At 47.7% G+C, this 12799-nt stretch overlaps 3 protein-coding genes across 3 annotated transcripts; 1 reads left to right on the plus strand and 2 right to left on the minus strand.

Moving 5' to 3' along the window:
- Positions 1-4052: 4052 nt before the first annotated feature.
- Positions 4053-5491, minus strand: BDV38DRAFT_253350 (uncharacterized protein). Its single transcript, XM_032055229.1, has 4 exons — positions 5312-5491; positions 5001-5222; positions 4594-4938; positions 4053-4541 (listed from the first exon to the last, which is right to left on the minus strand). Exons 2-4 carry the CDS (start codon positions 5058-5060, stop codon positions 4275-4277), a joined length of 672 nt encoding a protein of 223 aa, XP_031911132.1. The 5' UTR covers positions 5061-5222; positions 5312-5491; the 3' UTR covers positions 4053-4274.
- A 1614-nt stretch (positions 5492-7105) lies between these two features.
- Positions 7106-9036, minus strand: BDV38DRAFT_285272 (general substrate transporter; the record flags this gene model as incomplete). The annotated part of the gene is made up of 6 exons (XM_032060453.1): positions 7106-7345; positions 7416-7485; positions 7541-7625; positions 7704-7980; positions 8036-8552; positions 8618-9036. 6 exons carry the CDS (start codon positions 9034-9036, stop codon positions 7106-7108), a joined length of 1608 nt encoding a protein of 535 aa, XP_031911133.1.
- Positions 9037-9638: 602 nt separating this feature from the next.
- BDV38DRAFT_273110 (bacterial alpha-L-rhamnosidase-domain-containing protein) lies at positions 9639-12386 on the plus strand (the record flags this gene model as incomplete). Its single annotated transcript, XM_032057616.1, has 1 exon — positions 9639-12386. One exon carries the CDS (start codon positions 9639-9641, stop codon positions 12384-12386), a length of 2748 nt encoding a protein of 915 aa, XP_031911134.1.
- Between the last annotated feature and the right edge of the window lie 413 nt (positions 12387-12799).

A 12799-nucleotide genomic window follows, 5' to 3' on the forward strand; every position in this document is an offset into this window, starting at 1 on the left:
GTTATATAGTATTTAAATCGCCAGCACAATGCTTAACCGCATCCCGCCGATCCGAGATTAATTGATTGCCGAGTAATGACCTTTAACCCTGTATTTTGATTTGTTAGCTGGGTAAGCTCGTTGAAGTGGAGTACGCTATGTGGATGCACTATTACAGTAGCGTGGGAGAAACCTCGGCACCGAGAAAGCTACGAAGTAACAGCCAGCATCTTTCTGTGCTTTATCGCAGTCCATGGGAATTAGCGTTTCCTTTACAAGTCAAGGATGGCCTTGGCCTGGATCTCCAATGCCCACGCCGGACACCGAATTTTTAGAGAATCTGCCACAGATCTTTGTCTGACGTTTGCAGAGAACGTGAAATGCGTTCACCCGTCTGAGTAACGCAGTGATATGGATGTTACCAGTAGATGAGGGATTTAACCGGGTAGCAATCCCGTTGGATATAGTGGGGACATCCAGTGGGCCGTCACTATTGATAGGTAAACGCGTCTCCAACACCGAATCTTCGCCAGTCTAGAACAGAAAGCTTCTATAGTCCGAGATCCATCATCGCCCGGTCCAGCGGATACTCATATCGTTCCAAACCGTGTGATCCCGTCATTACAGTCTCAGCATTTCCAAATTTGCGGGAATTTGGTTGTAAAGTTGAGTCATGTAAACGTCGTCCTTTTGGAAATTCGTCCCCTTGTAGCTACAACACGCAAAGGATTAGAAACCCATTTCGACCTGTATTAAGCCATGTCACTGGAAAGAGTGACGCAACATGATATGATTTTTCCTTTGTGTCAGCTTGCCAGACTTGTGGGGCCTAGCATATCCTAGTTAGCTGTTGGTTGCTGAGTAAGAGCGATGATCTTCAATAGATCCCAGGAGAGTAAATTAAACAGCAGTAGGGTCAACAATACCTTAGCCACACTTGGATGTTGCAGAGGGAGGTAAGTCGATACCTAAATCCAACCGCCGCAGAGCGCTAATGATACGATTTAACCGACATTTCAATGAAGGCTATCGCATGTGGATATCGGTTCGCGGCCCAACATGATGTCTTTTGACCAGAGAAAGACACCCCCCGCACAGTGTTCAGGTGGGATCTCTAGCCAGGATCTACTATGAAATGTGATTATAGCAGCACTGATACGGATGCAGCAATAGTGACAGCAAATAGAATATCCAGAATGGAGCGACTGTTGAGCCAAGCGAGCTACGAAGCAGATACGCTCCAGCAGCACGCACGGGAAATGGCCGCATGCAACGAACATAAAGAGCGTGTTATTCTTGGACTGCTACGGGAAAAAGAAGCCCTATTGCGAAAGATTGAGCGGCTTGAAGCAGACAGCCAAGCCTGGCAATTGCAGAAAGCCATGGTCGAAGGGCAGCTTGAGCTGCAAAAATACAAGATTCAATGTACTTCCTCGGAGAAAGTTGGGACATACTAGAGCTCTAGGCAGGAGGTGCTCAAAATTGAACATGTAACAAGATCGGCTGCCACAGAGACCAAATGAGCAGTTCACAATTTCGGAGGTTTTGTGTAGACTTTTGGTAAAGCTTCTTCCTTTGCGTCTATAACATTTAGCAGCGGCGGAAAGTTGGCAATATGCTTCAGTCTAGCTATTTTATAAAGATGATTATTACAGTTCAAGGGAAGCTCAGTGAACAGTTACTTTTCAATAGACTTGGATCGTACACATAAATGCTGGGATTCATTGGAAAACGGCTTTTGTAGAGACAAAAATCTGCTCTGTACTGGAAGATCATTGCGTTACTTTCAGTGAGGCCACAAAGAATGAAGTAGGGCCCACCCATCACCTGTAGGCAAGAGTCGCAAATAGTATGATACTCCGTTTGGCTATTATAATATATCAAACCAATTCTATAAGACCGTAAAAAGCATACCAAAGGATATACCATAAGCCAGTGGGGCTGGCTGATTTGAGGGTTCAGAGTCAAAAGAGTACTAATGATGTGATTGCTTCTGTCGGCCGAAAAATCCCTCGGCTCGTCGCGGCTGCTGAGGTGAGACTGGTTCACCTATCACGATCGCCTCTCTGTCAGGAGTAGTATAGATTTACTCTCGGTCTGTGTTGATAACGAAGCTGCTAGGAAATGTATGGAAAAAATACCTCAATCCTTTATCGGTAGAGGATCCACATGTCTCTATAATTCTATTCTAATTTTCATATGCAAAAACCAAGTTCAGGAAGAGAGAGGGAAGAACCAATGAAGCTGAGCCACAGGACCTTCAACTCAGCATCATCTACTGCCGCACACTTCCTCGGTGGTTGGGCTAGGGGAATCTATTCTGAAAGGCTGTGTGACAGAAAGCTCAGGATATCACTTGATCCTTATGTATGGGAGCGACTGGCTAAAGAGCGTCTCTCAGCAGATAGTTTCGGATATGTCTGGGGTACTGCTAGGGCGAGAGAAACGAACTATAACAATTGAAAGGCTTTCAAAAAATGGGGGATGGTACCGTCCCATCTGATGAAGTCTGACTTTCCTGTTTACAAACCACGTTGTTTGGTAAGGGCTATGAGTATCCAATTGCGGTCGCACCAGCCTGGGTTATGCGGATATTCCACCGTAATGGCGAGCTTGCTGATGTGTGACAATCAGCCTTCTCATCTTTCAATGCTGGGCCTCCCACATTCTACTAGTAGCAGCAAGTTATCCGTAAAGCCAAGGTTGCGAAACAAACTCGATTCTGGACCCCAAAATGGCATCATCCACCCTTTGTGCATGTGATATACCCACTTTATCAAAGCCAGGCTTCATAGACTTGAATAGCTAGGCCGTAGCTACCGGTGTTTGTGTGGGTTCTAATAGCTTAGTGGCTTGGAAGGCATTCGAAATTCAGTAGTGGTATCCAAAGATTAACCCCCAAAAGATAACAACCGCACAGAAGCCATATACCGGGAGATTAGTACTTGGGTGGGTGATCACCAGTGAATTGCTTCTGCTGTGTGTATCGTTTTCTTTTTTTTTTTTTGTTTGCTGTATATCTATACGTCTTTTTTTATTAATCAATAGGCTCTGGTCTATTTATAGTATAATTCTTCCCTATATAACCCACTGCTGCTGTAGAGTATGGAGCTAGGAATATGAACAAGTTGAAAAAATAGACATATATTTAATCGGCAACTAAATTACACGTTATATATATACGGACACGTGAGAGAAACCGCAATGTAATGGATTATTACCTCTATCCTTCCTAATGTGCGGTAACATTAACTTCTGTACCTTCTGCAATCGTGTCTTGTACGTAGATATCCTGCATTTGACTGTTAAACTACGGTGAAGTTGGACTTTTCTATCCGTAGAGTAAAAGAAGGGTCTTGTGCTTTTATTTTATTTTGTATTTTTTCTTTATTAGACTATTTTTGCTTGCGATGACTCCTGCAACAACATCTTCAATCGTATGTCACGCATATTGAAGAAACTCAGTTGCAAAAACTCACATGGCGAAGCCAAGTGTTGGCTGAGGTGACAACTTGTTGGGAAACGGAAGCTATTGCTCTCGTGGTAAAAGGATAAGATGCTGTAAGAGACACCTTAAGCAGGGAGTGGGAAGTTATAGTAACTAGTCGTTTCTTTCAGATGCTAAAGTTACAAGTCCCAGATAGTTTCTATTCATGCCATTACCTCACTCGCACAATATTCTGCCACGTTAATACTCTGCAGTATGGTGAGGAAGATCGGCAGCTTACACAAGGGGGACACATTGCAAAAGGGAGCGCATCTTGGTAGGTGAGCTGGCCAACGGCCTGGCCGTTAAGTATAAAGGATGACTGTATAGTGAATGAAGAACGTGTGGCCAGCCAACCTCGCTGCAGCTATGTACAATTGCTTAATTCGGAGAGCAGGGGATATTGATCCCGATGAACTCCTTTTAAAGGTTCTCTCATCTGGAGTCAACTAAATCTGCGTTCTACTTATATGGCAGAATAACCACTAAAACGTCAACTCCTCCCCTTACTCGATTGATATATTGGATGATCAATCCCGTTAATATAAGTTGAGGTGATGTACGGTACTATCTCCGTGGGCCTGTGTTTCACTGGACGTTTTCAAATTCCGGAATAAAACTAAAGCCAAGGCTATAAACTGGCCTAGATGTTGAATCTACCGCCAGATTACTAATAAATGTAATAAAGACAAATGCACACGTTTCAAATCCTGTCCAGCTTCACTCCTTGGGCCGCATGCTCTTAATGTTCCCATGGGTTAACAAGTCATAGTATCCACCTAGTTGGGGAAGACTTCGATTTCGGATCCTAGTTGTCGGGGAATACAATGCGATCAGGGTCGGCAGATTGAGGTTCAGGTTCCCGGGCGCCGAGACACTCAGCGGCACTATTGTAGACGCTGCCATCCTCGTCGGTGTAGGGGAACTTCATGATGTCATTGGTACAGTAATACTTCGTTCCAACACAGCGCTCACTGCCGCGGTCGAAGGTCATGCACGAAGTGTCGCTGTCGGGTGCGGGCTGAAGGAATGGCTTCTTGGCCTTCGGCTCTTGGGCTGGCAGATCCTGCTTCTTCTGGGTTTGATCATCAGTGAAGATTATGCAAACGTAGGTGGTGATGATCTACCTTGGCATCTACAGGAGCATCCTCTCTGTCAGACAAACATTCCTTCTCGTCGGTATATTGACCCTGCGGGTAAAGTTCCTCACGGCAGAAAAGTGCAGTGCCATAACATCTTTCCTCCGGAGTGAGAGCATATGCGCAGTCAAAACCGGTACCTTTCATCCAGGGGAGTTTAGGTGCATCAGCGGGACGACGCTCTCTTTGAGCAAGGCACTTTTCACGAGAGCCAAACTCTTTCTTGCGTTGCGCCTCGAGGTTACACCACCCAATCGTTCCCATACAGTCTTCCGTCAATGCCAGACATACACTACCCTTCTTCCAGGGCAGCTTTCCCTCTGTTTGCTGTGTCTGTTGGATCCACTGTCAACAGACTGTACGGAGTATGAGTCTCAAGCATAGGAAAGACGAACCTGAGGGCCTGGAAGGGCTAGGACGAGTGGTAACAGAGTCGAGAAGATAACGGCCTTCATTTTGTTTAATCAACGAAAGGGGTGAAGGGTTGCAGATCAGAGAATGAACACTTCTGGTTTATGTGTGTGTGTGTGTGTGTGTGTGTGTAGATTGAGATGCTCCTGGGCGACTTCCATGCCATTATATATCTTCTACCGTCATAGATATAGACCTCATTTTAGCTGAATCGATCAGTAAGATCCACAACATGCGGTAATTATGTGTCAGCTGGAGTCCCAATGTCGTAGCACTTTGTATCGTCATGGCATACCTTTGCCTTTCGTTGAAGATAACAGATCCGGTAAGTTGTCGTGCGGTTGACATGATAGCCTTGGCAATGCGCCATCGGCTAAGCCACATGTTTTACGTACTGGGTCGAATCCCATATATGTATAGACTTTAAAGTTTCCGATACTATGCCTAGGAGTTATGCTTTTAAGATCGATTAGCTAAAATGTCTTAGAGTCGTGTGACAACACCCTTCCTTAGTGTCATCGATCGCCGAGCCAAGTCCAACCAAGGCCTCGCTTGGGTGGAGAATGAATATCCTTGCCGCAGTGTTCTAGAACGAACAAGGTATATCCAGGCATCCAAATTCTTCCCAACATATTAGACTATGTGCACTAGCGTCAGAATGTTGCAAAGGGACAATGGGGCTATGCTCTGTTCCCATCATCCTTTTCTAACCCCAAGCGTTGGCCGATAGACTTCATGCAAGCCGGATTTTCGACGCCCCAATCAGGGCTCTGTAGGCCTCAAAAAGGTACGACATCTATACAGGCCATGTTTTTACATGCGATAAATATATAATATTATATCAGCTGTAGACAGCGACCTTCCCTTCCTATGGTGGGCAACAGGGAGAATTGCAACCTAGGCTATTCACCAACAGGCGGAGCATGTAATCTCAGGTACCAGACACTGCTTTGCCAAGCTCTTCTTCTAAGACCCACTTGGTTACAAATGCGCGGAAGATAATTCCGCTCGAATGCGTTTGAGCTCTTGGGTTGCATTAGCCATAGTGAAACCCCACAGAGAGATAGTGTTCTTTGCATTCTATTTTTGACCGCCTTCTAGGACTTGATCGGGAGTCATGCAGTACAAGGTTGGGAATCAAGTCTAGAACCATCCTTGAACAACATTCTAGGCATTTGTAGCGTCTGAAGATAAGCCACCCATGGGCTGTTTTGAGCCTCTTGTTTTTGGGGGGAATAGTGTCAAACCGTACCGGGCTTTACCCCTAGCGCGGTTGGTAGGTGTTAGGGAGGCTTGGTCCCGTCACACTAGCGGCGTTATCAAAGAGTAAGCTTTAGGATTCCGGGTCAGTATACATTCTAATGAATGCAGCGTTGTACATAGAAGAGGAATGACATATTGCTTCTACATGTAGACTGAACTGACATGATGCTCTGTCCTGTATGTGTGGTAGCCGTGATCTTCCTGAATGTTTACATTGCCATGGATATTTATCCCTCAGTTCGAAAAATGGATAAGGTTTGCCTTGGCATGTTGCAAAACGTGGTTTTTATACCCTCAAACCCTACCCTCCCGTCTAGGCATTTTCAACGACATTACAAATACAAGATCGTGTAACTAGGGCTCATTGATTTGTTTCAGAAGAAGTCAAGGGAAGTCATTGGATCTCTGAAATCGGCTGATCCTCCCCACCAGTGTCTTGGGTTACTGGATAGGCCAGACCACGTTGCTCAAGTATTTCCGGTTCCAAAATTTGGGCTCTGGCCGTTAATGAAGTGGGTCTACGCAGACCGCTACTACGAGAGGGTAAAAAATCTCTAATACCAGACTAGTTTGTCAAAACCCTGTCCCTTATAGTGGGGAAAATGCCAATTTAATTGATCACGCCTATATTCTATGATTTCCGGCTTAGATGCGGCCGGTAGTTGGGTGGGCAAAGCAAAGTGTATACTAGTTTGGATTTAATATATACGGAATTTGTTAAATTAAACGAGCACCTTGTGCGAATTCAACTTAATGTTGCCGATGGGTTTGACGTTCCATCCACCCCTTTTGCTCAATCCCAGTTGTCTTCGAGGTGTTTTCCGAATCACACCACGCTCGCTGTCACGGTCTCATCATGCATGGCCGTGCTCTCCTTCTCTTCTAGACCTTTATGTTCGATCTGCTGCGCTAATACGCTGGCCTCGGTGACGCGGTACTCGGATCTGCTTGTGTTACCGACGAACCACGGAGTTTCAGTGAACAGTTTCTTCATCTCCTCGAGGGGCAACTGTTTGGTCTCAGGAAGCATGGCCCAAAAGAAGACGGCATTTGTGAAGTTGCAGACCTGAATGTGACATGTCAATTACCAGTGAAGCATCCTCCCAGGGTATATTGATATAAGAATGGATACTAACCGCAAAGAGGATGTAGAACTTCCACCCAGAATTGGCCATTCCAATAGGTGTCACTTGGCCAATCATTGTGCTTTTAAAAAGCGGGAGAATTAGCTTTCAGCCAAACGCAGGGCTCAAAGACATACTTGAACGCGAATGATACCATACAGCCTAAAGCTACACCCTTGGCTCGGGTTGCGGTATCGAAAATTTCCGCAGGGATCATCCAGGCTACGGAAAGGTCATGAGCGACTTCTGCGATTGAATAAAAGAGAAAATGGAAGGACTGGGAAGGTAGAAGGGACATACACAGCGAACCCATACTGGCGTAACAGAAATTATATAGCCATGTCATTATAATAAAACCCCAATGGGCACCGGTGTTGTTCACTGTGGGAGGGAACCGGGCGAGGAGAATCGTGCTGATCACATATGTGAGGCACATGGCCAGGTTCCCACCCACGACCAGTTTACGACGACCCATCTTATCGACGACGAGCATTAAAAGGAATTCACCGACAAGGCCGATGATCGAGTTGATAGCTTGGTATTTCAGGGTGTCTGTTCCATCAATGCCGATTTGTTTCTGATGAAGAATGACGATCAGTAACGTGCCTAGATAGTGAAAAAGGCGGTCTCACAAAAATGGTGACGGAGTAATACTGAATCGCAGACACGCCTGTCATTTGGGCACCAGCTTGCATGGCGCACGCCAGTAACAGGCGACGGAAAATGGACTTTTCGGTGATCCAGTCTAGGAACTTGACCTGGCTATGCTCCTTCTGTGCAGCAACCTGAGTTTTGATCTGTTCGAACTCGGCGAGAATCCATGGATCGGATGTATCACCGCAGGAATGTAGTCGCGCCAGGGTCTGTAGACCCCTCTCGACCTGGCCCTGGCTAATGAGCCATCGAGGGGATTCGGGGAAAAGAAAAATCAGAGCAGATAGGAGACCAGCTGGCACGACTTGAATCCCCAACGGTATGCGCCATTGCCGGTTGTCCGAGAAACTGACGTACGTGCCATAGCTGATCCAACTTCCGCAGACGCCGCCAATACCGAGCATGAACTGCTGTAGGCCGGTTACTAAACCTCGGATCTCGGGGTGTACTAATTCCGCCTGGTAGATGGGAATGATCATGGTAAGAACACCGATACTCATGGCTGTCAGTTATTAAACCGAAGTTCACACACAAAGGAAAGATTTGCGAGGGGAACTCACGACATGCCCGCTATGAAGCGGCCTCCTAAGATGTAGGCATAGTTTTGTGCACCAGACTGTAATGCACCTCCTAGGCAAAAGATCAGGCCGCCAGCTAAGATGGTTGCTCGGCGGCCAAAGTAGTCCGAGCATGGATATGCTATCCCAGCGCCGACCACGGCACCTGCCGTGAGCAGCGATGCCACCAGGCCAACTTGGGTAGTACTCGGGCTGAAGGAACTCAGAAAGGAGCCACTAGATACCACTAACACAGAGAAAGAGAAAGACTCGTCAGTTCCACCAAGCAAATGGGGACAGAGGTGCTCGGAATTGCTTAGCTTACCCTCAGCCACGATGGTCAGGTCATATCCATAGAGAAACGATCCAAGGGCAGCAAATGTGCCCACCAAAAACTGGTATACCTTAGGAGGAAAAGGCATCTTGTGATTTCCCAGATCTGAAATGATCTTGAGCATAGGTAAATGATGAGAAGCTTTGCCTGCCACCAAAAATCGAGGGATAACCCCAGAATTTAAGGCATGTAGATCTCCATGCGGGGGATCTCAGCCGATCCCTGGTGTGGGATGAAGACTTTGGATGACAACAGTCAATGCAGAACTCAAGATGCGATCATCATTTGGTCCCACTAGTCCGGAGTAATGTGGGGTTGGCCTTCTTTACGCGGAGAGGCCATTGAACTGCATAGCGATTTAATATAAGACCAGTTCCTTACTCGGAAACGTTCCGGCGGTCCCTACACGAACGGCGGAAAATCGACCAATCACGAGGCCCAAACTCCGCAACCATTTGACCCTAATGGTCCATTCGTATGATCCAGACAATAACTCAAGAGCTGATCAACTTGAACGAGACGCTCTTCGACAGTTTCGGGATAATAGACAGCGAGATTTGGGGAAGTCAACGTCAGCTCATGGAGTAGTACCTGTTGACCTCTCCCCATGTCGCAGTTTTGCGTTTTTCTTTTTTTAAATCCGTCTTCTGGAGAGAAAAACCAAAGTGTATGTCAGGATCACCACCCAAAATGGCTGAGATTACTGCACTGCGTTTTGAACAGCACTCGACGGGTCTGGGCATACAATGCTCTTCGCCTCGTATCTCATGGACCTTTTGCCCTATTGACGACTCTATCTGCGACTGGACACAATCTCAATATGAGATATCGGTGTACCGTGAAGCCGGACCACCGGCCGAGTTCATTGTCGATAGCCATACGTCAGCCCTAGTTCCATGGCCTGCCGCCCCATTACAATCTCGAGAACGAGCCCATGTTCGAGTTCGAGTGTGTGGTATTTGGATGGATAGAGCAACCAAGCGCAAACACTCAGGTTGGTCTGCCTGGTCTTCGTGGGGAGCAGTTGAATGCGGCCTCCTAAGTCGGCAGGATTGGAATGCAGTACCCATCTCTTCGTCTTTCATTCAAGCGAGTCATGGAGATGAGCCACTGAGGCCGTTGCTCTTCCGAAAATCATTTATATTGCCGGCCACATTTAAGTCTTTGCATCGGGCGCGACTGTATATCACGGCATTAGGGGTCTATCGGGCCTATATCAACGGATCAAGGGTCGGGGATCATGAAATGGCGCCCGGGTGGACAAGCTACCGTCATCGCCTTGCATATCAAGTGTTTGATATTGACTCATTGATCAATCCAAATTGCAATAATGTGCTGAGCATCGAAGTCGCCGAAGGCTGGTTCGCTGGCCGACTTGGATTTAGTGGTGGCAAGCGAAATATCTATGGAAATTGCATGGCCGTTATGGCCCAGTTGGAGGTCGACGGGATCAGAGGCGAGAAATTCCAGGTCACGTCAGACAGCAGCTGGAAGTGCCACCGGAGTCCTATCATGAGCAGTGAAATCTACAATGGCGAATTGTATGATGCGAGAGCCGAAGTGGGCGACTGGAACCGACATGGTCCGCAGTACCTCGATGAGAACTGGGAGAAAGTTTCCGTTCTAGAATTTCCTAGCGCTCGACTATACGCCCCAAACGCCCCTCCAGCACGAATCACGGAGTGTTTGACTCCTCGGGAGATCTTTACCACCCCGAGCGGTCGGTTGGTTGTTGACTTTGGTCAGAACCTAGTCGGCAAACTTCTCATACATTCCATGACTCTGCCCCTGGATACAATTGTAAGATTCACACACGCCGAAGTGATGGACACCGACGGGGAAGTGGGAACACGACCACTTCGCGGTGCAAAATGCGTCGACACGATCATATCATCTGGGCAGAAATTAGTCGATTGGTCACCAAAATACACATTTCATGGCTTTCGATACGTGCAGGTGGATGGGTGGGATCCTCGAACCGCGCCGGACTGGCGGACGAACATCAGGGCGCTAGTGATTCATACCGATTTCAGACGGACAGGGCGGTTTGAATGTTCTAACCCGCTCATCAATCAATTGCATAAGAATGCCTGCTGGAGTATGCGCGGGAACTTCTTGTCCCTCCCAACAGATTGCCCTCAACGGGACGAACGACTTGGATGGACGGGAGATATCCAGATTTTCGGTCCATCCGCGACGTTTCTCTATGACTCCACCGCTATGCTCTCCGAGTGGATGGAAGATGTAGCTTGCGAGCAGTCAGATTACCATGGCGTTCCGCCTCTCGTGGTCCCCAATATTCTGGACCATGTCTGGCCTTCAATTCCCCAAGCCGTCTGGGGTGATGTGGTGATCATTCTTCCCTGGATATTATACCTTTCGTCTGGCGATCGAGACATTTTACAGCGACAATACTCCAGTATGGCCATGTGGCTTGACCAAGGAGTTCGGCGAGGGAAGGATGGATTGTGGGATCCTCAGCTATGGCAATTGGGCGACTGGCTCGACCCTCAGGCGCCACCGGACGAGCCAGGGGACTGCCGAACCAACGGCACTCTGGTGGCAGATGCATATCTTGTTCATGTCACATCGCTTATGGTCAAGATTAGCACCGCCATCGGTCGGGATACGGAGAGTGCACACTACAGGCAAGAGGCTCAACTTCTCCGTAGCCTTTTCCGAGAGAGGTACATCACGTCATCTGGCCTGGTAGTTGGAGATTCTCAGACCGCATACTCCTTAACTATAGTCTTTGGTCTTTTATCCGGCAAGGATCAGCTTTCTATGGCTAGCTCTCAGCTTGCCGACCGGGTGCGTATAGCAAAGTTCCGTGTAGCCACCGGCTTTGCCGGTACGCCCATCATTTTACGGGCTTTGACGGAGTCTGATAACCTGTCACTGGCTTATCGAATGCTCCTGGAAGAGCGCTGTCCGTCGTGGCTATATCCTATTACTATGGGTGCTACCACGGTCTGGGAACGATGGGACAGCATGCTTCCAGATGGCTCTATTAACCCCGGTGAAATGACTTCTTTCAACCATTATGCCCTGGGCTCTGTGGTCGCCTGGCTCCATGACACTGTGGGTGGCTTGCGGCCACTTGAAGCTGGCTGGAAGTCTGCACTGGTATCTCCAAAGCCCGGGGGTTCCTTGACTCATGCCACTGTATCCTACGAAAGCGTCTACGGCCACTGGAGCTGCACGTGGAAACTGGTTCCTAATGCAGATCGAGATGAAGGAATGGCTCTCTGCCTAGACCTGGTTGTCCCGCCAAACTGCCAGGCATTAGTACAGATTCAAGCCGCTGAAGATGGATCTGGTGATATGGAGAAGAGGGTGGGCTCGGGGAGGCATCAGTGGAAAATTCCCTTCAGCCCTAGGCCATGGCCACCTCACGCGACTGCCCCATTCATAACAAATCCGGGGCAAGGCTTATAGATTAGTATATAACTTACACTAGTGATCAAAGCACCCCAGTATTTCCAGTAGTTCAAGATTCTGTACAACATATATCTCAGTCTACATCTCTTTTACTAGCCTTGAGCCTATCACACTAGTTCCACTGGTGATATTCAAACTAGATAATATTGTAAAAATCGTTGGAAGAAAGCATTCCCGGTCTTCTGAAGGAGCCCCATCCCACTCGGTGATTTGCAGTTTTGGGACAGGGCAAGTCTCCCCGTATTTACACTTTTTATTCATGATTCGCATTTCTCAACACCCCTGATAGTGGACCCAGGGCACTGCGGGGGAGTGGATCTGGTGACTGCAACCTTGGAAGCCTCCTCGGAACAGCTCTGACCGAACATTTCACAGTATTGGGCAATGCTGGGGTAGTGTCTCATTGGGCC

Source organism: Aspergillus pseudotamarii (assembly GCF_009193445.1).
Source record: "Aspergillus pseudotamarii strain CBS 117625 unplaced genomic scaffold BDV38scaffold_47, whole genome shotgun sequence".
Lineage (NCBI taxonomy): Eukaryota > Fungi > Ascomycota > Eurotiomycetes > Eurotiales > Aspergillaceae > Aspergillus > Aspergillus pseudotamarii.

What these genes read in the sequence shown, in the direction of transcription:
- BDV38DRAFT_253350 (XM_032055229.1), bottom strand. Translation starts at nt 5,060, where the DNA reads ATGAAGGCCGTTATCTTCTCGACTCTGTTACCACTCGTCCTAGCCCTT. An exon ending in TAGCCCTTCCAGGCCCTCAG is followed by an intron (nt 4,939 to 5,000) that starts GTTCGTCTTTCC and finishes TGGATCCAACAG; the next exon opens with ACACAGCAAACAGAGGGAAA. An exon ending in ATGCTCCTGTAGATGCCAAG is followed by an intron (nt 4,542 to 4,593) that starts GTAGATCATCAC and finishes GATCAAACCCAG; the next exon opens with AAGAAGCAGGATCTGCCAGC.